The sequence below is a fragment of the Oncorhynchus keta genome, chromosome 5 (genome assembly GCF_023373465.1).
Source record: "Oncorhynchus keta strain PuntledgeMale-10-30-2019 chromosome 5, Oket_V2, whole genome shotgun sequence".
Taxonomy (NCBI): domain Eukaryota; kingdom Metazoa; phylum Chordata; class Actinopteri; order Salmoniformes; family Salmonidae; genus Oncorhynchus; species Oncorhynchus keta.
In genome coordinates, this window is record NC_068425.1 from 14,783,858 (window position 1) to 14,806,880 (window position 23,023).

The 23,023-nt window shown below is 40.9% G+C and overlaps 4 protein-coding genes and 1 long non-coding RNA gene across 5 annotated transcripts in view; 3 read left to right on the top strand and 2 right to left on the bottom strand.

Moving 5' to 3' along the window:
- The window catches only part of LOC127930017 (uncharacterized), a 42,002-nt gene extending 26,878 nt beyond the window's left edge, over positions 1-15,124 (top strand). The window contains exon 2 of the long non-coding RNA XR_008136539.1: positions 15,011-15,124. This is a non-coding gene — a long non-coding RNA (uncharacterized LOC127930017). The remainder of the gene's footprint in view (positions 1-15,010) is intronic.
- On the bottom strand, positions 9,247-10,216 carry LOC118365391 (hemoglobin subunit beta-1). Its single transcript, XM_052518791.1, has 3 exons — positions 10,048-10,216; positions 9,596-9,818; positions 9,247-9,442 (listed from the first exon to the last, which is right to left on the bottom strand). The coding sequence occupies exons 1-3, from the start codon at positions 10,137-10,139 to the stop codon at positions 9,314-9,316; spliced, it is 444 nt and encodes a 147-aa protein (XP_052374751.1). The 5' UTR covers positions 10,140-10,216; the 3' UTR covers positions 9,247-9,313.
- LOC118365392 (hemoglobin subunit alpha-1) lies at positions 11,599-12,503 on the top strand. The gene is made up of 3 exons (XM_035747567.2): positions 11,599-11,764; positions 11,987-12,194; positions 12,291-12,503. Exons 1-3 carry the CDS (start codon positions 11,670-11,672, stop codon positions 12,372-12,374), a joined length of 387 nt encoding a protein of 128 aa, XP_035603460.2. The 5' UTR covers positions 11,599-11,669; the 3' UTR covers positions 12,375-12,503.
- On the bottom strand, positions 14,973-15,905 carry LOC118365382 (hemoglobin subunit beta). Its single transcript, XM_035747558.2, has 3 exons — positions 15,737-15,905; positions 15,398-15,620; positions 14,973-15,224 (listed from the first exon to the last, which is right to left on the bottom strand). Exons 1-3 carry the CDS (start codon positions 15,826-15,828, stop codon positions 15,093-15,095), a joined length of 447 nt encoding a protein of 148 aa, XP_035603451.1. The 5' UTR covers positions 15,829-15,905; the 3' UTR covers positions 14,973-15,092.
- Positions 15,906-17,017: 1,112 nt separating this feature from the next.
- Positions 17,018-18,120, top strand: LOC118365394 (hemoglobin subunit alpha-4-like). The gene is made up of 3 exons (XM_035747569.2): positions 17,018-17,186; positions 17,610-17,817; positions 17,907-18,120. The coding sequence occupies exons 1-3, from the start codon at positions 17,092-17,094 to the stop codon at positions 18,033-18,035; spliced, it is 432 nt and encodes a 143-aa protein (XP_035603462.1). The 5' UTR covers positions 17,018-17,091; the 3' UTR covers positions 18,036-18,120.
- The last annotated feature ends 4,903 nt before the right edge of the window (positions 18,121-23,023 follow it).

The following is a 23,023-nucleotide window of genomic DNA, read 5'->3' on the forward strand; positions in this document are numbered from 1 at the left end:
TTTATCGATGGTGACCGTGTTACCTAGCCTCAGTGCAGTGGGCAGCTGGGAGGAGGTGCTCTTGTTCTCCATGGACTTCACAGTGTCCCAGAACTTTTTGGAGTTGGAGCTATAGGATGCAAACTTCTGCCTGAAGAAGCTGGCCTTAGCTTTCCTGACTGACTGCGTGTATTGGTTCCTGACTTCCCTGAACAGTTGCATATCGCGGGGACTATTCGATGCTATTGCAGTCTGCCACAGGATGTTTTTTTGAGCAAATGGGAATGATGAACATGATTTTGTTGGATGTTGCGTCCGATGTCTCCACAATAAAAATAACAACTACCGAGCTAAAGGAAACAGTTGATGTGATTGTAACAAAGTGGGGCTATGTGAAGTTGGTTACACGATACAAGAGAGGGGATGGATTGGGCAGAGTAACGGATTTCAACCGTGAAAGATGCCATCTCCCGTCTGGAGAATGGTAATGTGAATCACGTGGAAAAACTGGATATATTGTGGTATCGTGTCGAAGAATTTGAGAACAGAAGCAGGATAAATACGGTAAAAGTGGTTAACCGGAAAGAGGTGTGTGAGGCTGGCGGTGGACTGTTCTCGTGTGTGCAGATAATCATCGAGAAGGATTCGGATTTGATGACATGCACAAATTCGAAATTGAACGAACACATCACAGTTTAACGATGCCTGGCGAGAATAGGCTCCCGATAACTGTTCTCATCCGCTTCCTACGATCTACAGCCCGGGACAAAGGTACTTAAAAGTGGCGAAAGAAAGGGGTGGCATTTATAGAGTTCTTAAGAGAAAAGCCCACTCTACCCTATCAAATGCCTTCTCAGCATCTAAGGAGACACCAGCGATAGGAACTATATTTGAGAGGTTTAACCACGAGATGTATTATCAGTTGAGGTTTTGTTCTTAATAAATCCTACTTGGTCACTATGTATGAATTCCTTTCATTTTAAGGTAGTGCCTTCTCTAAGCGTATTGCAAGGAGGCTGATAGCTCTACAATTCCCAGGTTCTGTAGTATCTCTATCCTTTTTAGGAATCAGCGATATCAAAGCCTCATTAAAGGTGTCCGGAAGTAAACCACTGGCAATACAGGTACAACAATCTTGTGCAATATGGACATTCACATTCGTGCTACCTTTCTGGAATAATGCTTTTAAATACCTGGAGGAATGATTGGGGTTACAATTCCAGTTTCACAGAGAAATCGAATCAAAGTTTATTTGTCACGTGCGCCGAATACAATAGGTGTAGACCTTATAGTGAAATGCTTACTTACAGACCGTAACCAACAGTGCAGTGTAAAAAATAATTGATAGGTATTAGGTGAACGGTAGATGAGTAAATAAATAAAAAAAACAGCAGTAAAAAGACAGTGAATAATAACAGTAGTGGGGCTATATACAGTAGAGAGGCTATGACAGTAGCGAGGCTATATACAGGTACCGGTTAGTCGGGCTAATTGAGGCTATATGTAGAGTTGAAGTCGAAAGTTTACATACACTTGGAGTCATTAAAACTTGTTAGGACATCTACTTTGTGCATGACACAAGTCATTTTTCCAACAATTGTTTACAGACAGCATATTTCACTTCCAGTGGGTCAGAAGTTTACATGCACTAAATTGACTGTGCCTTTAAACAGCTTGATAAATTCCATAAAATGATGTCATGGCTTTAGAAGCTTCTAATAGGCTAATTGACATAATTTGAGTCAATTGGAGGTGTACCTGTGGATGTATTTCAAGGCCTACCTTCAAACTCATTGCCTCTGCTTGAAATCATGGGAAAATCAAAAGAAAGCAGCCAAGACCTCAGAAAAAAATTGTAGATCTCCACAAGTCTGGTTCATCCTTGGGAGCAATTTCCAAACACCTGAAGGTACCACGTTCATCTGTACAAACAATAGTACGCAAGTATAAACACCATGTTACCATGCAGCTGTCATTCTGCCTTCATACCATCCTAGAGATGAACGTATTTTGGTGTTAAAAGTGCAAATCAATCCCAGAACAACAGCAAAGGGCCCTGTGAAGATGCTGGTGGAAACAGGTACAAAAGTATCTACAGTGCCTTGCGAAAGTATTCGGCCCCTTAGAACTTTGCGACCTTTTGCCAAATTTCAGGCTTCAAACATAAAGATATAAAACTGTATTTTTTTGTGAAGAATCAACAACAAGTGGGACACAATCATGAAGTGGAACGACATTTATTGGATATTTCAAACTTTTTTAACAAATCAAAAACTGAAAAATTGGGCGTGCAAAATTATTCAGCCCCTTTACTTCCAGTGCAGCAAACTCTCTCCAGAAGTTCAGTGAGGATCTCTGAATGATCCAATGTTGACCTAAATGACGAATGATGATAAATACAATCCACCTGTGTGTAATCAAGTCTCCGTATAAATGCACCTGCACTGTGATAGTCTCAGAGGTCCGTTAAAAGCGCAGAGAGCATCATGAAGAACAAGGAACACACCAGGCAGGTCCGAGATACTGCTGTGAAGAAGTTTAAAGCCGGATTTGGTTACAAAAAGATTTCCCAAGCTTTAAACATCCCAAGGAGCACTGTGCAAGCGATAATATTGAAATGGAAGGAGTATCAGAACACTGCAAATCTACCAAGACCTGGCCGTCCCTCTAAACTTTCAGCTCATACAAGGAGAAGACTGATCAGAGATGCAGCCAAGAGGCCCATGATCACTCTGGATGAACTGCAGAGATCTACAGCTGAGGTGGGAGACTCTGTCCATAGGACAACAATCAGTCGTATATTGCACAAATCTGGCCTTCATGGAAGAGTGGCAGAAGAAAGCCATTTCTTAAAGATATCCATAAAAAGTGTTGTTTAAAGTTTGCCAAAAGCCACCTGGGAGACACACCAAACATGTGGAAGAAGGTGCTCTGGTCAGATGAAACCAAAATTGAACTTTTTGGCAACAATGCAAAACGTTATGCAACACAGCGCATCACCCTGAACACACCACCCCCACTGTAAAACATGGTGGTGGCAGCATCATGGTTTGGGCCTGCTTTTCTTCAGCAGGGACAGGGAAGATGGTTCAAATTGATGGGAAGATGGATGGAGCCAAATACAGGACCATTTTGGAAGAAAACCTGATGGAGTCTGCAAAAGACCTGAGACTGGGACGGAGATTTGTCTTCCAACAAGACAATGATACAAAACATAAAGCAAAATCTACAATGGAATGGTTAAAAAATAAACATATCCAGGTGTTAGAATGGCCAAGTCAAAGTCCAGACCTGAATCCAATCGAGAATCTGTGGAAAGAACTGAAAACTGCTGTTCACAAATGCTCTCCATCCAACCTCACTGAGCTCGAGCTGTTTTGCAAGGAGGAATGGGAAAAAATTTCAGTCTCTCGATGTGCAAAACTGATAGAGACATACCCCAAGCGACTTACAGCTGTAATCGCAGCAAAAGGTGGCGCTACAAAGTATTAACTTAAGGGGGCTGAATAATTTTGCACGCCCAATTGTTCAGTTTTTGATTTGTTAAAAAAGTTTGAAATATCCAATAAATGTCGCTCCACTTCATGATTGTGTCCCACTTGTTGTTGATTCTTCACAAAAAAAATACAGTTTTATATCTTTATGTTTGAAGCCTGAAATTTGGCAAAAGGTCGCAAAGTTCAAGGGGGCCGAATACTTTCGCAAGGCACTGTATATCGACAGTAAAATGAGTCCTATAACCCGAAAGGCCGCTCAGCAAGGAAGAAGCCACTGCTCCAAAACCGCCATAAAACTACGGTTTGCAACTGCACGTGGCGTCAAAGATCATACTTTTTGGAGAAATGTCCTCTGGTCTGATGAAACAAAAATAGAACTGTTTGGCCATAATGACCATTGTTATGATTGGAGGAAAAATGGGGAGGCTTGCAAGCTGTAGAACACCATCCCAACCGTGAAACACGGGGGTGGCAACATCATGTTGTGGGGGTGCTTTTCTACAGGAGGGACTGGTGCAACTTCACAAAATAGATGGCATCATGGAAAATTATGTGGATATATTGGAGCAACGTCTCAAGACATCAGTCAGGAAGTTAAAGCTTGGTCGCAAATGGGTCTTCTAAATGGACAATGACCCCAAGCATACTTCCAAAGTTTGGTCAAAATGGCTTAAGGACAACAAAGTCAAGGTATTGGAGTGGCCATCACAATGCCCTGACCTCAATCCTAATCTGTGGGCAGAACTGAAAAAGTGTGTGCGAGCAAGGAGGCCTACAAACCTGACTCAGTTACACCAGCTCTGTCAGGAGGAATGGGCCAAAAATCACCCAATTTATTGTGGGAAGCATGTGGAAGGCTACCCAAAACGTTTGACCCAAGTTAAACAATTGACAGGCATCGCTACCAAATACTAATTGAGTGTATGTAAACTTCTGACCCACTGGAAATGTGATGAAAGAAATAAAAGCTGAAATAAATCATTCTCACTACTATTATTCTGACATTTCACATTCTTAAAATAAAGTGGTGATCCTAACTGACCTAAAACAGGGAATTTTAACTTGGATTACATGTCGGGAATTGTGAAAAACTGAGTTTAAATGTATTTGGCTCAGTGTATGTAAACTTCCGACTTCAACTATAGGTTTAGTTAAAGTGACATAGATGATAAACAGAGAGTAGCAGCAGCGTAAAGGAGGGGTAGGCTGGGGGGGTGGCACAATGAAAATAATCCAGGTAGCCATTTCATTACCTGTTCAGGAGTCTTATGGCTTGTGGGTTAAAGCTGTTGAGTACTTTTATGGTCCTAGACTTGGCGCTTCGGTACATCTTGCCATGCGGTAGCAGAGAGAACAGTCTATGGCTGAGGTGGCTGGGGTTTTTGACCATTTTTGGGGCCTTCCTCTGACACTGCCTGGTGTAGAGGTCCTGTTTCCTGATGGGGAATAGGCAGTGATGTCTTGGTGTGTTTGGACCATTCTAGGGCCTTATGCAACCTGCTCCATCAGGATCCAGTTGCAGAGGGAGGTGTTTAGTCCCAGAATCCTTAGCTTAGTGATGAGCTGTGAGGGAACTATGGTATTGAATGCTGAGCTGTAGTCAATAAATAGCATGTAGATGTTCCTTTTGGTGGGAAAGGGCAGTGTGGAGTGCAATAGAGATTGCATCATCTGTGAATCTGTTTGGGCGGTATGCAAATTGGAGTGGGTCGAGGGTTTCTGGGATAATGATGTTAATGTGAGCCATTACCAGCCTTTCAAAGCACTTCATGGCTACGGACGTGAGTGCTACGGGTCTGTAGTCATTTAGGCAGGTTATCTTAGTGTTCTTGGGCACAGGGACTCTGGTGGTCTGCTTGAAACATGTTGGTATTAAAGACTCAATCAGGGACATGTTTAAAATGTCAGTGAAGACACCTGCCAGTTGGTCAGCACATGCTCAGAGTACACGTCCTGGTAATCCGTCTGGCCCAGCGGCCTTGTGAATGTTGACCTGTTTAAAGTGTCAGCTACGGAAGGCATGATCACACAGTCGTCCGGAACAGCTGATGCTCTCATGCATGTCTCAGTGTTGCGGGCATCAAAGCGAGCATAGAAGTGATTTAAAACCTGGTAGGCTTGTGTCACTGGGCAGCTCATGGCTGTGCTTCCCTTTGTAGTCTGTAACAGTTTGCAGACCCTGCCACATAAGACGAGCGTCGGAGCTGGTGTAGTGCGATTCAATCTTAGTCCTGTATTGACGCTTTGCCTTTTTGATGGTTCGTTGGAGGGCATAGCAGGATTTCTTATTAGCTTCCGGGTTCGAGTCCTGCACCTTGAACGTGGCATCTTTACCCTTTAGCTCAGTGCGGATGTTGCCTGTAATCCATGGCTTCTGGTTGGGGTATGTATGTACAGTCACTGTGGGGACAACATCATCAAAGCACTTATTGATAAAGCCAGTGACTGATGTGGTGTACTCCTCAATGTCATCGGAAAAATCCCATTACATATTCCCGTCTGTGCTAGCAAAACAGTCCTTTAGTTTAGCATCTGCTTCGTCTGACCACTTTACTATAGACCGAGTCACTGGTGCTTCCTGCTTTAACTTCTGCTTGTAAGCAGGAATCAGGAGGATAGAATTGTGGTCAGATTTGCCAAATGGAGGGCGAGGGAGAGCTTTGTATGTGTCTCTGTGTGTGGCATACAGGTGATCTATAATTATTTTCCTTCTGGTTGTGCATTTAACATGCTGATAGAAATTAGGTAAAAATGATTTAAGTTTCACCACATTCCCTGCAACCCTCTGGGTGAGTGGTTTCCTGTTTGCTTATTTCCTTATACAGCTGACTGAGTGCGGTCTTAGTGCCAGCATCTGTCTGTGATGGTAAATAAACAGTCACGAAAAATATGGATGAAAACTCTCTTGGCGAATAGTGTGGTCCACAGCTTATCATGAGATACTCTACTTCAGGAGAGCAAAATCTAGAGACTTCCTTAGATTTCTTGGATCAGCTGTTGTTTACAAATATGCTCAGACTGTCCCCCCTTGTCGGAGTGTGCTGTTCTATCTAGCCGGTGCAGCGCATATCCCACAAGCTGAATATCCATGTCGTCATTCATCCACGATTCGGTGAAACACAAGATGTTACAGGTTTTTATGTCCCGTTGGTAGGATATTCGTGATCATACCTTGTCTAATTTATTATCCAATGATTGTACATTGGCAAGTAATACTAACGTTAAAGGCAGGTTTCCCACTCGCCGTCGGTGGATCCTTACGAGGCAACCCGCTCTGTTTCCTCTGTACCTGCGTCTCTTTCTCTTGCCAATGACGGGGATTTTGACCTGGTCGGGTGTCTGAGTCCTGCTTGTTGAAGAAAAATCTTTGCCTTATCCGAGGTGAGTGATCGCTGTCCTGATATCCAGAAGCTATTTTTTATTATGTACAAAATAAGTTACACATAATAGCACAATTGGTTAGGCACCCGTAAAACTGCTGCCATTTCTTCCAGCGTCATTTTAGAATATGTCTCTTGGGCGAAAGAGCAGAGTTACCTGATGTAACAAAGGAGGAATTTGCACTGATCACTGTTGGTGTGGTTACAGCAGCTGGAGTAATACTCTGAATTTGGAAGGGTCGTGCGACTCCTACTCTGAAACAGTGAATAGAATCAATGTTGGAGGCAGCATCTTATGAACAAATGCTTACTAGTATCACTGGTAGAAACAACAATTCTAGAAGCTGGACGTGTTTTATTTTTAATGTTTCTAAGACTGGGAGGTGATTACTTATGCTTGTGAACCCATTTAGTTCTGTATTGTGACCTGTATGATACTAGTTGACTGTGTATATGTGCTATGCTGTGTATAAGTGCTATGACTGTGTATATGTGCTATGTGCTATGTTGGAGGATATGTCTTGATGTCATGCTCAATGTTTTTATGCTGTACAGTGTTATTTTCTATGTTTTATTTGTTTGTTTGTGGGAAAAAGGAAACAATAGATACAACTTTAATTTTAAAAATATATATAAAAATGGAAAAATCAAATTTACATAAGTATTCAGAACCTTTACTCAATACTTTGTTGAAGCACCTTTGGCAGCAATTACAGCCTTGAGTCTTCTTGGGTATGTCGCTATGAGCTTGGCACACCTGTATTTGGGGAGTTTCAATTCTTCTGTGCAGATTCTCTCAAACTATTTTTAGGTTCAATTGTGCGCCGCCCTATGGGACTCCCAAACCCGGCCGGTTGTGATACAGCCTGGATTCGAACCAGGGTATCTGTAGTGACACGTCTTGAAGACCACTGCACCACTCGGGCTGTGTCTTGGCTTGTCTTGGCTGTGTGCTTAGGGTCGTTGTCCTGTTGGAAGGTGAACCTTCACCCCCTTGTCTGAGGTCCTGAGCACTCTGGAACAGGTTTTCATCAAGAATCTCTCGGTACTTTCCTCCTTTCATCTTTCCCTCAATCCTAACTAGTCTCCCAGTCCCTGCCGCTGAAAAACATCCCCACAGTATGATGCTGCCACCACCATGCTTCACTGTAGGGATGGTGCCAGGTTTCCTTCCGACGTGACGCTTGGCATTCAGGCCAAAGAGTTCAATCTTGGTTTCATCAACCAGATAATATTGTTTTTAATGGTCTGAGAGTCCTTTAGGTGCCTTTTGGCAACTCCAAGCGGGCTGTAATGTTCCTTTTACTGATGAGTGGCTTCCATCTGGCCACTCTACCATAAAGGCCTGATTGGTGGAGTGCTGCAGAGATGGTTGTTCTTCTGGAAGGTTCTCCCATCTCCAAAGAGAAACTCTGGAGCTCTGTCAAAGTGACCATCAGGTTCTTGGTCACCTCCCTGACCAAGGCCCTTCTCCCCCGATTGCTCAGTTTGGCCGAGTCTCATAGCAAAGGGTCTGAATACTTATGGAAATAAGGTATTTCAGTTTTTATTTTTTACATTTGCAAACATTTAAAAATATATATTTTCGCTTTTTCAATATGGGGTAATGTGTGTAGATTGACGAGGAAAAACAATTTAATCAATTTTAGAATAGGTCTAATGTCACAAAATGTGGAAAAAGGGGTCTGAATATTTTCTGAATTAACTGTATGTTGTGGCCAGACATGACTCTGTGTTGTCAAATAGCCTACACGCAGGATAGCATGAGTGATTTCCCTGCTGTAATTGGCCACACAACAGCACAAGGCCATTTATGGAAACCCCCCCCCCCAGTTGACTGCAGCATAACAACCTTATTTGCTATCTTGGGTCAGACTCAGATCATAGCCTATGGTTTGCACACATATCTTTGTATAATTGTATTAAATATTTGGAAGAATCAGGACTCAAACAACCTTGTTTAACATGAGAATAGGATGTTTCACATCTTCAAGATGCAAGATGACAACACAGCATAACATTTTATATTTCAGATTTGAAGAAGGCAATTCATTATCAGTGGGAGAAGGCTACGTTTGCTAGACAGATCTCAGGAGCTTGTTGGTATTCCAATAGGCCTATGTAGTAGCGGCCTATAAAACCAACAAAAATGTTATTACCTGGTTTAATCTGGTTTATTAATTATCAATCGACAATGATCAAAAGCTCATTCATGATTTTCAATGAATAAGATTTGACTGCTTATTTGACCAAATCACAGACTTGAAAACAGGTTAACCTTTGTGTAGGCAATCACTTTGAGAATGGCGGCAAATAGGCTATTGAGGCTATCAAATAGGCTGACCCCCCTTCTAAAAAAACAAGTTTGTATAAATATAAAATACAATAGATTGTTTCGATGTCTTTATTTTTACTCAGGCAGGGATGTCAGAACACAATCACTTGTCTGTGGTGCATTTAGAAGTACCGACTGCCCATGGCTGCGACAACCACTTTCATGAACTTCTGCCAGGTTGCCTGGATTTCAGGAGTGAAAGAGGCTCCGAACTTGGCGGCAATGACAATTGTGAGGACGTCAGCCAACACCTGTGGATAAAAGACAAAGGAGGACGATGTTAAATAAGACTGACGGTTTTGTTTTACCTTTGGAATTAGACGTGTTGCTCTGATTGTTATGTGTTTAGGCTTACATCAGTAAAGCATAAAATATAAGCCTATTTCTCAAGACAGAAGGCATACCCTGAAATTGTCAGGGTCGACGAAGAGTTTGTTAGCGTGGGTCTCGCTCAGTGACTTGTATGTGGCCAAGATGTTGCCCATGTTCTTCACAGCTTTATCCAGAGCTCCACACACGACCTTGCCGTGAGCAGCAACTTTGGGGTTGCCCATGATTGCTGCGGGAGTTGATACATCTCCGAAAGAGCCGAAATAACGCTGAGTCCAGGGGTAGACGATCAGGACTCTGTCATTGCAAGAACACCAAAATATGTGAATTATTTTCAAATGTATTTCAATTATACGCCTAATTAATACTCTAACATGCTCCATTCAAATTTAACAATATCAACTCAATATTAATAGTAATGATAAGATAACAGGACACGTATAATAGTGTTATAATTACTCATGATCATCTCCACTATAAACTATATTAGATTATATATTTGAATGAGGCTGAAGCCATGACCTACCTTCCCAGAGCCAGTGGTCCGACCTCATTGATATCTACTTTGCCCCAGACAGCACTGATGGTGCTCTTCTCTGCGTCTGTCCATTCAACCATGTTGTCAGTGTTTGTTTTCCGGTTTTGCAAACAGATTAAACAAATTTATGTCTTGTGTAGGGAGACACTGCATGCAATTTATATTTATGAGTGCTCTCCGCCCACTGGAGGCGGCGCATATGATTGGCTCTGGCAAAGATCAGTATTGGCCAAGTGAGCGCTTCAGATCTCGAACTTGATGACATCAATTCCAATAATGTATCTGTTAAAAACAACAGTAAATGTTAATGTATTAGCTGTTACAGAATCAAGTCTGTAGATTAGATCCTAAAAGATGGAAGCATATGTAAATAGGCCTATACAGTTTATCTAGATTACCAACGTTTAAAAATTAACATGATAACAGCTTAATTATCAGGTTTAATTTATTCCTCTGATTGCAAGAATAAAAGCAAGGTTATGGCAAAACTCTTCCGAAGATTATACGTCCTTCATTGCAGTGTATGTATAAGGCTATTCTAATGAAAAATTAGAAAGAGATGCAACCACTAAACATTTTTATGAATTTGGAAAATGTGATAATTCAACATAATTCCGGCCTATAATTTGGCACAGTTTCTTATCTACGACAAAATGACGCCTTCCATTTTTTTAATCGGGGTATTTCAGACCGGTCCCGCCCATTTTAAGTGATTAATTTCAAGACATTAAATATGATAAGCAGAAATGTCCTGTGTTATTTGTAGATAGGTGTGTGTGTACCCATGTCCTTGCATGACCTCTTTCTTCCTCTGACTTTTTTTGTCGATCATCATTCGAAGTCCAATCAACCTTATAATTGGGAATCATGTCCAACTTCCATTGAACCCCAGTGTAGGCATATATCATAGATACATATTAGGCCTTCATTGTAAATAAGAATGTGTTCTTTAACTGACTTGCCGAGTTAAATAAAAAATACAAATGTGAAACACGTCACTTTGAATAAATAATATGCACGTCTTTGAAGGTGGATTTGATTTGTACAATATAATTTACCAATGTAATATATATTTTACATGCTCGATTAGGCTACTCTGAAAGATTTTGTTTTATGCAACGAAAAAAAATAAAACAAAAAATAATAATTGTCTATAACAATCAAACAAATTGTAAAATTGTTGACATCTCTGTTGCATCTGGTGCAATTTATTTAAATGCATGTAATTTAGTCAATTAACTAAAGATTTCATATTTGTCTGTTTCGGCAAAAGCAGCTGCAACTTTAGAATGAACCTACTGGAAATATATGCTTACAATGAATGTATTTACATTGCGCTAAAAGGTTAATTATGGATATTATTAGAAACATAGCCCTCTGACATCTTATTGAAGTTTTTAATATAAAACGCTAACTTAATATTTTATAAAAGCCAAGAACGTTTCTTACTCTTGGATTTTGACCAAGATGGTTGCAGTGTAGGGGGAGTGTACTCTAGTAGCTGGGCGTGTCTGCCGCTCTACTGTGATATAAAGGGACCTAGTTGTGTAGGCAGTCATCTTCAGATAATTTCGTGTATATTTAATACAGGCCAATCAGAAAGGAGCAAAATGAGTCTGACAGCAAAGGACAAATCTGTGGTCAAGGCCTTCTGGGGCAAGATTGGTGGAAAGGCAGATGTCCTCGGCGCTGAGGCTTTGGGAAGGTAAGCCTTAATGAAAGAATGACGAGAATGATTGTGTTTAAACTGATGACAGCGGCCTATGTGCCTACCTCGAATAAGCATTTTAACATACAATAAGTAAACTCATTTCATTACGTTGTAGACACAGACGATGTGAGAAATATGATACTCGTAATGCTTAAAAGTTCAGCATCTAACAAAAACTCCAATATGAATCGAACTATTCTGTACCTTCCTTTGCAGGATGCTGACTGCTTACCCCCAGACTAAGACCTACTTCTCCCACTGGGCTGACCTGAGCCCCGGCTCTGGGCCAGTCAAGAACCATGGAGGCATCATCATGGGTGCAATTGGTAAAGCAGTCGGACTGATGGACGACCTCGTGGGGGGAATGAGTGCTCTCAGTGATCTGCACGCCTTCAAGCTGCGCGTTGACCCTGGAAACTTCAAGGTTTGCCCACAGATAACCTATTGTCTGTATATTGATCACTCTGTCTGTTGCTAAAGCACAATCATTCAATATTAACTTTTAAAATATACTTTTCAGATCCTGTCCCACAACATCCTTGTGACCCTGGCTATTCACTTCCCTTCTGAATTCACTCCCCGAAGTGCACATTGCTGTGGATAAATTCCTTGCAGCCTTGTCCGCTGCCCTGGCTGACAAATACAGATAAGACCATCATGAAAGTCCATCATTGGACTCCAGTTCCTGCTCTGTTGTTATTACAATAAAATAAACAGGCAATGAATGAAGTTACCTCCTCTGTTGTGTCCTTATTCCACCACAGTTCACCATCAAAGTCATATTTGAATTTCATCACTGTCACATCTAGATTGAATACATTGAATGAAGAAAGGAAGGGATTAAGTACTAAATGGTGCTTGAGGTCCACCATCCACTATCTCACTATGTTATTCTCCATAACTTTGGATAGCCTATCTAATAGGTGTAACATGCATTTTGCTGACCTCATTTAATATTTGATGAATATGGAGTAGTTACAGATGGGTTGGTAAACTGAATGGGTTATATGAAGCTTCTACCATTTTCATATAACCTCTTCAGTTTACCAACCCCTATCTGTAACTACTCCAAATGCATGTTACACGAAGAACACCATCCCAACTGTGAAGCACGGGGGTGGCAGTATCATGTTGGGGGGGTGATTTGCTTCAGGAGGGACTGGTGCACTTCGTGAAAAAGATAGCTTCATGAGGGGGGAAAATTACATGGAAATATTGAAGCAACATGTCAAGGCATCAGTCAGGAAGTTAAAGCTTGGTCGCAAATGGGTCTTCCAAATGGACAATGACCCCAAGCATACTTCTAAATTTGTGGCAAAATGGCTTCAGGACAACAAAGTCAAGGTATTGGAGTGGCCATCACAAAGCCCTGACCTCAATCCCATAGAAAATTTGTGGGTAAAACTGAAAAAAAAACCTGAAAAGGTGTGTGCGAGCAAGGAGGCCTATAAACCTGACTCAGTTACACCAGCTCTGTCTGGAGGAATGGGCCAAAACTTATTGTGGGAAGCTTGTGGAAGGCTACCCGAAACGTTTGACCTAAGTTAAACCATTTAAAGGCAATTCTAACAAATACTAATTGAATGTATGTAAACTTCTGACCCACTGGGAATGTCATGAAAGAAATTGAAGCTGAAATAAATAATTCTCTCTACTATTATTCTGACATTTCACATTCTTAAAATTAAGGGTGAGCAAAACTGGGTAATCAACGCACAGAAACTAGAATAACAAACAAATGGGTACAAAACCCGTCGCGCACCAGAGAAAACGTGCACATGCACTTACAAAAAAACAATTCCCCACAAAGACATGGGGGAACAAAGGGTTAAATACACAGAGGAAGACAGTGGAACTCCTGCAGCATTGAAGGGTCCAACATGTCCTCGACCGGAACCCAGCACTTCTCCTCCGGACCGTACCCCTCCCACTCCACAAGGTACTGAAGGCCCCTCGCCCGACGCCAATGTACAATGGCCGATGAGCACTGAAAGTTTTATCTATAATTTCTCTTCATTATTTCTCTTCATATGACAAGGATTTGCCAGTAGATTGTTGAGTTGATGACAACTGATGATGACTGCTAGCTAAGACTTTGAAAGTAAGATGTTGACATGACCAGTCCAATCAAAGCTAAAATGTGATATAATGGGATATGATGTCATTCTATCTGTGGCTAATGACCTTGAGCCTTCTTGGATGGGCACTTCTAATATAACTCTATGGCAGACTACAAGGGGAAAACATGTTTGATCTCTAACCTTAGAATTGGGGATGACATACTGTCCCATGAGTGTCAGAAAACTGAGCCAATCATGACAGAAAACTGAGCCAATCAGGCGCAACACTCTGTATTTTCTGCTGGCGAGCCCCACCACCACAGAAAGCACTGATCTAGGTTGAAACACCTGCATTTTGGAGCTTCTTCTTCAAAGAACCCTCTTTAATGGATCCTTAAATAACTTTTTGAATAACTTTTCGGGGTTCATTTTTTAACTACCCCCCTCCCCAGTTATTATTCTCATTAATAATAATATGCATAACAATAACAACAATAGCACCATATTTGAGTTCTCAGTGTTTGTTATGATTTTAGTGGCAAAGCAGAAAAAACTCATCTAAATATGAGGTAACCTCTCAGCAGAGCCCCAAGTCCAATGGGTATATCCTCTGGTACATTGATGTTAATGTGTTGATGTTCTCCATATCCACAGCCAGAATGATTTTGAGTGCATGGGGATCAAACAGGTTTCCTGTTATACTCATCAGAGGTGTAGGGAGGGAGAAGTCTGTGAATCCCCCAAATAGTAATTATACAGATGATTAACAAAACATGCACACCACAGAATTCATACACTCTAAAATGAGGGGATCAACAAGGGTTCTTTTAAGATATCCAAAGTTATTTGAAGATCCTTAGGGTTCTGAAAATGGTCCCTAAAAAGTTATTCCAAGAAGGAGGCATACAAAGGTATGTTAATTGCTATTGGTATGTTATGCAGATCACGTTTGCCATCCTCTTTCCTTATCTCATCAATGAATATCCCATAGGCCTCTAGATTATGACCAAGTATGTGTATGAAAACTATCATCAAAACAGTTTTTTTCATTCACATTCCCTCATTTTTAGTGTAGAACCCATGTGCCATCAGTACAATTGCAGGAGAACGTTTTCCATAAAAAACAACACTTCAAAAAGATAAACGCTTTTAAATAGATTTTATTAATTTCAATGCGTAGGTAGCTATGGCACAGCTTCCAGCTTAACAGACTGGAATTTGAGTGTCATCTCTCTTCCATATTGATGCTGTCGAGTGATGCTCTAGTGGTACTGTCTGCCAAGAGCGGACACAACGACAGCCAGGAACTTCTGGAAGGCTTCCTGAATATCAGCACTGAAAACGGTGGGACCGAGCTTGGCGGCCACGCACACGGTGATGCAGTCGGCGAGGAGCTGTGGAGAGGGGATAGTAAAATAATATTGGCATACACTTTACATCGGCTCACACCGCTATTTAATGCATAAGACTATTTTCTCCTAAATGCCTCGAAGGAAAACCTTTAAAAAAAAATAAAAAATTATGAAGCACAAATTTGTAAGCTATATGCATTACGTTTAGTACTCACCCTGAAGTTGTCGGGATCCACGTGCAGTTTCTCTGAGTGCATCACACTCAGTGCAGTATAGGTGTTCTTGATGTCATCCAGGTTCTGCACCGCTCTGTCCAGTCCGTGCATCACGGTCTTTCCGTGCTTGGCCACGGCGGGGTTACCCATGATGGCAGCGGGTGTTGAAAGGTTGCCGAAGGTGCTAAAGTGCCTCTGAGTCCATGGAGACACGATCAGAAGTCTAAAAATGAATTAAACAGGCTGCAATTACAATACGAAATTAGTGCTAATTAGCCTAGGTAGCCTATTATCGTGTTATTATTTAATGATATCTACATAAATATTATAAGAATGTACCTGGCCAGGGCCTGGGGTCCGATCTCATCCACGCTGATCTTTCCCCACAGGCCTACGATGGCACTGCGCTCAGCATCTGTCCAGTCGACCATGTTGACGTTTGTTTGTTGATTTCCGTTGGTACTTGCAAAATGTTACAAGGGATTCCTGAGCTTTTTGTCTCCTGGGACTTCCAATTTATTGATGTTCAGTATCTCCGCCCTGAACAGAACACAGAAAATGATTGGATGAATGTCTTAGGGGGCAAGGTCCTCGAGTGTGGCACATATCGGCATTGTGCCAACTTCATCCCACTTTTAAAGATAATGCTTGGTCATTTAGGCGTTGCCAAATTCAAATTAATACGGATGAAATAAACAAGTCATGATTAGCCTTCATAAACACATGCATACTTAATTATACAATCGAACATAATTAAAAAAGTAAAATGTATAGACCTTTAAAGGTTCCTTTAGCCCTAAATACTCTTTTAATTGATCCTTGTAATATTGGCACTGCATTGTAATATTATCTTTATAAAATTCGAATTATTGATGTAAGTGTTTATTTAGGATTTCATTAAAAAAAATAAAAGATTGGGAGTAAACTATTAAAGAAAGAGCATGACTCGAAATATGTTTTATCTTCATATTCAGACGGACCCACCCATTTGATAGTTCCATATTTCTGGTCTTTTTGAATGATTCATCTAAATGTCAGTTGGTGAAAAGTCGTTTCATCTGCCTTCATCAGGGGAATTACATGATGCGTTCTAACTGGACACTATTCAATGTGAATATCAGCCTATTTACTTCAATGAAACCACCGCTTTTTGTTTAGCTCCACTGAAATACAATGCTCGTAGACTATATATTGTTACAATGTTTAGTTATAGGCCTAGGGTACGTTTTGCTACCAGAACAAAACCTTTCCATCGATTTTTCCATCGAATCTTTTGTAGGTTACAGAATCACTCACCAATGAGTGCTGCAATAATAGACCTTACGAGTCGTATTACTTACGACTAAACTTTAATTGTAAAGAAAATATTGAGGTATTAAGTGTTTCAAAAACCTGTCGTTATTCAATCTATATGAAATAAATGCATTCATTGTTATGTCAACATTTTTACAAACGAAGGTATTATGTGCTAAGGTCATATGTTGGGCATTACACGAATTGGCTTGGTTGCATAATTATAACGTATAAAAAACATGAATCATGTCTTGGACAAATTCCCAATCAGAGGTGGAGCCAAGATTATATCGGGGTGTGCCTTCTCTCATGCCTCAATAAAAACAGCCTCTGAGTTTTCCACGCTCAAAAGCTTATTTTCTTAGCATCTTCATTTAAGTGGATAAACGGACAAGACAGCTATGAGTCTCTCAGCCAAGGACAAAACCAACGTGAAGGCCATCTGGGGCAAGATCCTCCCTAAATCCGATGAGATTGGAGAACAGGCTCTTTCCAGGTAATTACATCACGATGTATGATAAATTATAGAGTATGTACATGTAGACTGTTGAAATTATTAACACATAATTCCTCAGTCAATTTGGAAGCTATAAAGGTGCTATCTGGAACCTAAAAGGGTTGTTCAGCTGTCCCCATAAGATTACCCTTTGAAGAACCGTTCTTGGTTCCAGGTAGAGAACCCTTTTGGTTCCATGTGAAACCCTTTTCCCAGAGGGTTCTACCTGAAACAGGTTATACTTGGAACCAAGAAAGGCTCTAACTGGAACCAAAAAGGGTTATCCTATGGGACAGCTGAAGAACCCTTCTGGAACCCCTTATTCTAAGAGAGTTTTTTTCGGCGAAGATATGGACGGGAGCCCCGAACGAATGATTATTTAAGATGAATTTGGTCTCACCTCATTTCTAATGTCCACGACAGGATGCTTGTCGTCTACCCTCAGACCAAGGCCTACTTCTCCCACTGGGCTTCCGTGGCCCCCGGTTCCCCTCCAGTGAAGAAGCACGGCATCACCATCATGAATCAGATCGATGACTGTGTTGGCAACTTGGACGATCTCTTTGGTTTCTTGACCAAACTCAGTGAACTGCACGCCACCAAGCTGAGGGTGGATCCCACCAACTTCAAGGTAAGATAATTTAAAAAAAAATAATAATAAATAAATAACACTTTTACCTGTGTGAATGTGAAATAATCTATTTCCCTTTTGCTTTGCAGATCCTGGCACACAACCTGATTGTGGTCATTGCCGCCTACTTCCCTGCGGAATTTACCCCCGAGATTCACCTGTCCGTGGACAAGTTCCTGCAGCAACTGGCTCTGGCCCTGGCCGAGAAGTACCGCTAAACCGCAGTTCAGCTGTCAATCTGTCATCCGAGGAATAATGTCCATCCAATATCGACACACTGACAATAAATCTAACTGAAACTCATACCGATGTGTTTGTTGTTTGTCATTTTAATTATCTTACATTGTCTTGTGATTTATATTGTAGGCTACATTTGGATTATCTTGTAGAATGGATTTGTCAAGTCAAGTATAAAATAAAGTTAACAGCCTATTTCACAGTATTTCAAGGGTATTTCATAAAAATTATGCACTTCACAATAAATGTATATTTTTACTCCACCTTTGCATACACCTTGACATTAAAAAGTTCCAAATGTACGTGCCTGAGACCAATATGTTATGGCCAGACATCACTGGTCCGCCATGGACGTCACCAGGACCTGGCTTTCAGGGCTTTAGCCCGCTATGAATTTGGGTCAGCCCTGAATCTTTAGCGCTGCTGCAATGGTTTAAAAAAAAGTGTGGTCAACTGAATGTGCCACTTAGTTCATGGATCTGTGGTTACTTGAACCCCCCGAAGTCATCCAACAGTTATAACCAGGAGTGTAGTGCTGCGGGTCCACAGCGGAGTGACGCTCTGCAACTTCTTAAAATGGTGATATGTCTCGCAAGATCACTTCATGATTGATTTGTATTCTACATAACAAACCACCTGTAATAGCATGATAATGTCAGGCTGCTGTCATACCAAAAACACCCTGTCATTTCTTAATTTAGGATGATTGTGCTGAAATGTAAAGAACATGTGGTGGCTGTGTTTACTATTCTAAAATGTGATTAGTTAGTCCGGTTAACCACCCTTACTTACATAATTCAATAAAATTTAAATGCGTTTTCCCATGAAACTGATTGGGATCAAATGGTTGGCATGCATGCAGAACCCTTCTGGACGTTTCACCTGTACAACGTGAAGAATTATCATTATCATCGACAGTGATGATGGCCTGATTTATAATGAGGTAGGTCTAATTTGGTGTTTTAATATTTAAAAAATAGAACATTTTCCTTTAGCCACTTACAGTATGTGTAGGCATAGGCAATCATGCAGTTTGGTTGATGCGTTGTATGTAGCCTACATTCTATAATTATTTTATACATTTGGCTTCATGATGGTATGTGTGGTCAACTGATGATTCTAGCACCGTTTTGATTGGACAGCATCACTGCGCTGCTTTGAGACAAGGAACTCAGCTTGATCAATCAAGACATCAATCAATGTCACATGTTTGTTTTCACTGGATCTCCGTTTGGATATTTGGTTACAATTAGGTTGGGAAATGTTCTCATGATCATCAGTCTAGTAATTGAAAGCAACGCAGATCTTCTATACGCACACACGTTAGGCCCACTGTGTAGTCTACCCGATGAGCTTCCCTGATGGTTTCCTGAACTTTCCAATACTTTTCTGATGCATTTCAGTCATTTAGCCTACTGATGCGAATACACTTTTTTTTTTTACAATTTTCTCATAGGCTAGTCATTTGACATATTTTTTACTGTTAAAAAATGTCATAAGGCCTACGTCGTCTCAACAACAATATAGCTGAAACCACTATTGGCTTCTTTGACTTACTGAGACCACTTGCTGATAGATTATTTTAAATAGTATTGTAACAGTAGGCCTACCTACACAATAACCACATATGGCGTTACTGACCACAATCGATTGAATTATTAAGAAGTGGTGATTTGGCTTTGGAAGAAAACTCATGGAAGAAAACATAGCGCTGCAGAAAGGGGTCCTGGAAGTGATGCAGAGAAATTGAAATACATTTGCCAAATGATATAATTAGTGTGAGTATTTGTAAAATGTGACACTTTCTGAAATGTTTTTTTTGCAGAACACCTTACAGAATCCTCGCATTGTCTTAACCCCTGACACGATACCATTCTAAATAGCGTAGAAACTCGTCTACATTAAAGAAAAATAAAAAATAAAGAGACCACATTTTTTAAGTCGATACTGGCAAATTGGGACACCTTGATTGGCAAAGTCGGACACTTAATTATTTATTGTAAAGGTTAAATTAAAGAGAATATGAGTAATTTCAATATTTTAATGATAAACTTCAATTATTCATACAAATTAAACGTATTAAAATATTATTTATTTATTTTTGTGGAACATTAAGAATTATCATGTATAATAATCATTATTATTATCATTATTATTATTATTCTTATCATCATCATACCTGATTATAATTATATTATGTTGCCTGTATGTAATTGTATAGCCTATAAATAAAATATAATGAACTGATGTAGGCCTATCAGCTCAACATTCTCAACACTACATACATGGACATGTTCTAGAACGAAACCAGAAAGACCTTCCCGCTTAACAATTTCAATTAATGTTTTATTGTCACCAGAGTCAAATACTGCGAAATAAACTGCTTTTAGTATGGATATGAATATAGCTAGGATTTTTTATGTTGGTGGGGTAATATCTTTCTAAGTAAAATGCAGCTATGCTATCTCTTTCTAGCAAGCAAGCTGATAGCAGATTTGAGGAAATTTAGGATGTACATTTTATCCTATTTAGAAAAATGATTTCTGATAATAAGAAACCACACACAGAGATGCATACATAGCTCTCCCTCGCCCTTCATTTGGCAAATCTGACCATAATTCTATCCTCCTGATTTCTGCTTACAAGCAAAAATTAAAGCAGGAAGTACCATTAACTCGGTCAATAAAAAAGTGGTCAGATGAAGCAGATGCTAAACTACAGGACTGTTTTTCTAGCACAGACTGGAATATGTTCTGGGATTCCTCAGATGGCATTGAGGAGTACACCACATCAGTCATTGGCTTCATCAATGTGTGCATCGATGACGTCGTCCCCACAGCGACTGTACAGTACGTACATACGCCAACCAGAAGCCATGGATTATAGGCAACATCCGCACTGAGCTAAAGGGTAGAGATACCTCTTTCAATGAGCAGGACGCTAACCTGGAAGCTTATAAGAAATCCCGCTATGCCCTCCGACAAACCATCACACAGGAAAAGCCTCAATACAAGACTAAGATCATATCGTACTACACCGGCTCCGATGCTCGTCAGATGTGGTAGAGCTTGCAAACTATTACAGACAACAAAGGGAAGCACAGCCGAGAGCTTTCCAGTGACACGAGCCTACCAGATGAGCTAAATAATCTATGCTCTCTTCGAGGCAAGTAACACTGATGCATGCATAAGAGCATCAGCTGTTCCGGGCGACTGTGTGATCAAGCTCTCCACAGCCGATGTTAGTAAGACCTTTAAACAGGTCAACATTCACAAGGCCACAGGGCCAAACGGATTAATAGGACGTGTACTCCGAGCATGCGCTGACCAACTGGCAGGTGTCTTCACTGACATTTTCAACCTCTCCATGTCTGAGTCTGTAATACCAACATGCTTCAAGCAGACCACCATAGTGCCTGTGACCAAGAACACTAAGGTAACCTGCCTAAATGACTACCGGCCCATAGCCCTCACGTCTGTAGCCATGAAGTGCTTTGAAAGGCTGGTCATGGCTCACATCAACAGCATTATCCCAGAAACCCTAGACCCACTCCAATTTGCATACAGCACCAAAGGATCCACAGATGATGGACCCACAGCTTCAAGTTCCTTGGTGTCCACATCACCAGCAAACGAACATGGTCCAAGCACACCAAGACAGTTGTGAAGAGGGCATGACAAAACCTATTCCGCCTCAGAAGACTGAAAAGATTTGGCATGTGTCCTCAGATCCTCAAAAGGTTCTACATCTGAACTATCGAGAGCATCCTGACGGGTTGCATCACTGCCTGGTACAGCAACTGCTTGGCCTCCGACTGCAAGGCACTACAGAGTGTAGTGCATATGGCCCAGTACATCACCAGGGCCAAGCTTCCTGCCATCCAGTACCTCTATACCAGGCAGTGTCAGAGGAAGGCCCTAAAAATTGTCAAAGACTCCAAACACCCTAGTCATAGACTGTTCTCTCTGCTACTGCACGGCAAGCGGTACCGGAGCGCCAAGTCTAGGTCCAAGAGGCTTCTAAACAGCTTTCACCCCCAAGCCATAAAACTCCTGAATGTCTAATCAACCTTTTTGGGATAGGGGGCAACATTTTCACTTTAGGATGAATAGCGTGCCCAGAGTGAACTGCCTCCTACTCTGTTCCAGATGCTAATATATGCATATTATTATTAGTATTGGATAGAAAACCCTCTGGAGTTTCTAAAACTGTTTGAAAGATGTCTGTGAGTATAACAGAACTCATATGGCAGGCGACAACCTGAGAAAAATCCAACCAGGAAGAGGGACATCTGAGGTTTGTAGTTTTTCAAAGCTTGGCCTACCGAATACACATTGAGATATGGATGAGGTTGCACTTCCTAGGGCTTCCATTAGATGTCAACCGTCTTTAGAAACTGGTTTGAGGATTCTACTATGAAGGAGGGGCTCATGAGACCTCTTTGAGTCAGTTGTCTGGCAGAGAGCCTTGGTCTCATGACGCGCACTCCTGACAGTTACTTCTCGTTCCAGTGCTTTTCTGAAGACAAAGGAATTCTCCGGTTGGAACATTATTGATGTTTTGTGTTAAAAACATCCTAAAGATTAATTCCATACATCATTTGACATGTTCCTAAAGGACTGTAACGGATCTTTTCGAGTTTTTGTCTGGATGAAGTGTCTGCGCCTCATGAAGATGGATTACTGGGCTGAACAAGCTAACAAGTGTCTATTTGGACATAAATGATGGAACTTTATGGAACAAATTAGTCATTTATTGTCGGACTTGGATTCCTGGGAGTGCCTTCTGATGAAGATCATCAAAGGTAAGTGAATATTTATGGTATTGTTTCTAACTTTGTTGATTCCAAAATGGCGGATATTCCTCTGGCTGTTTTGGGTTCTGAGCGCCGTTCTCAGATTATGCTTTTTCCATAAAGTTTTATTGAAATCTGACACAGCGGTTGCATTAAGGAGAAGTCTTTAATTCT

Excerpts from the sequence above, each read along its gene's own strand:
- LOC118365382 (XM_035747558.2), bottom strand. The coding sequence starts at position 15,828 with ATGGTCGACTGGACAGATGCTGAGCGCAGTGCCATCGTAGGCCTGTGG. Across the intron at positions 15,621-15,736 it reads GGACCCCAGGCCCTGGCCAG|ACTTCTGATCGTGTCTCCAT; the intron begins GTACATTCTTAT and ends ATTCATTTTTAG. Across the intron at positions 15,225-15,397 it reads TGGATCCCGACAACTTCAGG|CTCCTCGCCGACTGCATCAC; the intron begins GTGAGTACTAAA and ends CCCTCTCCACAG.
- LOC118365391 (XM_052518791.1), bottom strand. The coding sequence starts at position 10,139 with ATGGTTGAATGGACAGACGCAGAGAAGAGCACCATCAGTGCTGTCTGG. Across the intron at positions 9,819-10,047 it reads GGACCACTGGCTCTGGGAAG|AGTCCTGATCGTCTACCCCT; the intron begins GTAGGTCATGGC and ends TTGCAATGACAG. Across the intron at positions 9,443-9,595 it reads TCGACCCTGACAATTTCAGG|GTGTTGGCTGACGTCCTCAC; the intron begins GTATGCCTTCTG and ends TTTTATCCACAG.
- LOC118365392 (XM_035747567.2), top strand. The coding sequence starts at position 11,670 with ATGAGTCTGACAGCAAAGGACAAATCTGTGGTCAAGGCCTTCTGGGGC. Across the intron at positions 11,765-11,986 it reads GGCGCTGAGGCTTTGGGAAG|GATGCTGACTGCTTACCCCC; the intron begins GTAAGCCTTAAT and ends CTTCCTTTGCAG. Across the intron at positions 12,195-12,290 it reads TTGACCCTGGAAACTTCAAG|ATCCTGTCCCACAACATCCT; the intron begins GTTTGCCCACAG and ends TATACTTTTCAG.
- LOC118365394 (XM_035747569.2), top strand. The coding sequence starts at position 17,092 with ATGAGTCTCTCAGCCAAGGACAAAACCAACGTGAAGGCCATCTGGGGC. Across the intron at positions 17,187-17,609 it reads GGAGAACAGGCTCTTTCCAG|GATGCTTGTCGTCTACCCTC; the intron begins GTAATTACATCA and ends TGTCCACGACAG. Across the intron at positions 17,818-17,906 it reads TGGATCCCACCAACTTCAAG|ATCCTGGCACACAACCTGAT; the intron begins GTAAGATAATTT and ends TTTGCTTTGCAG.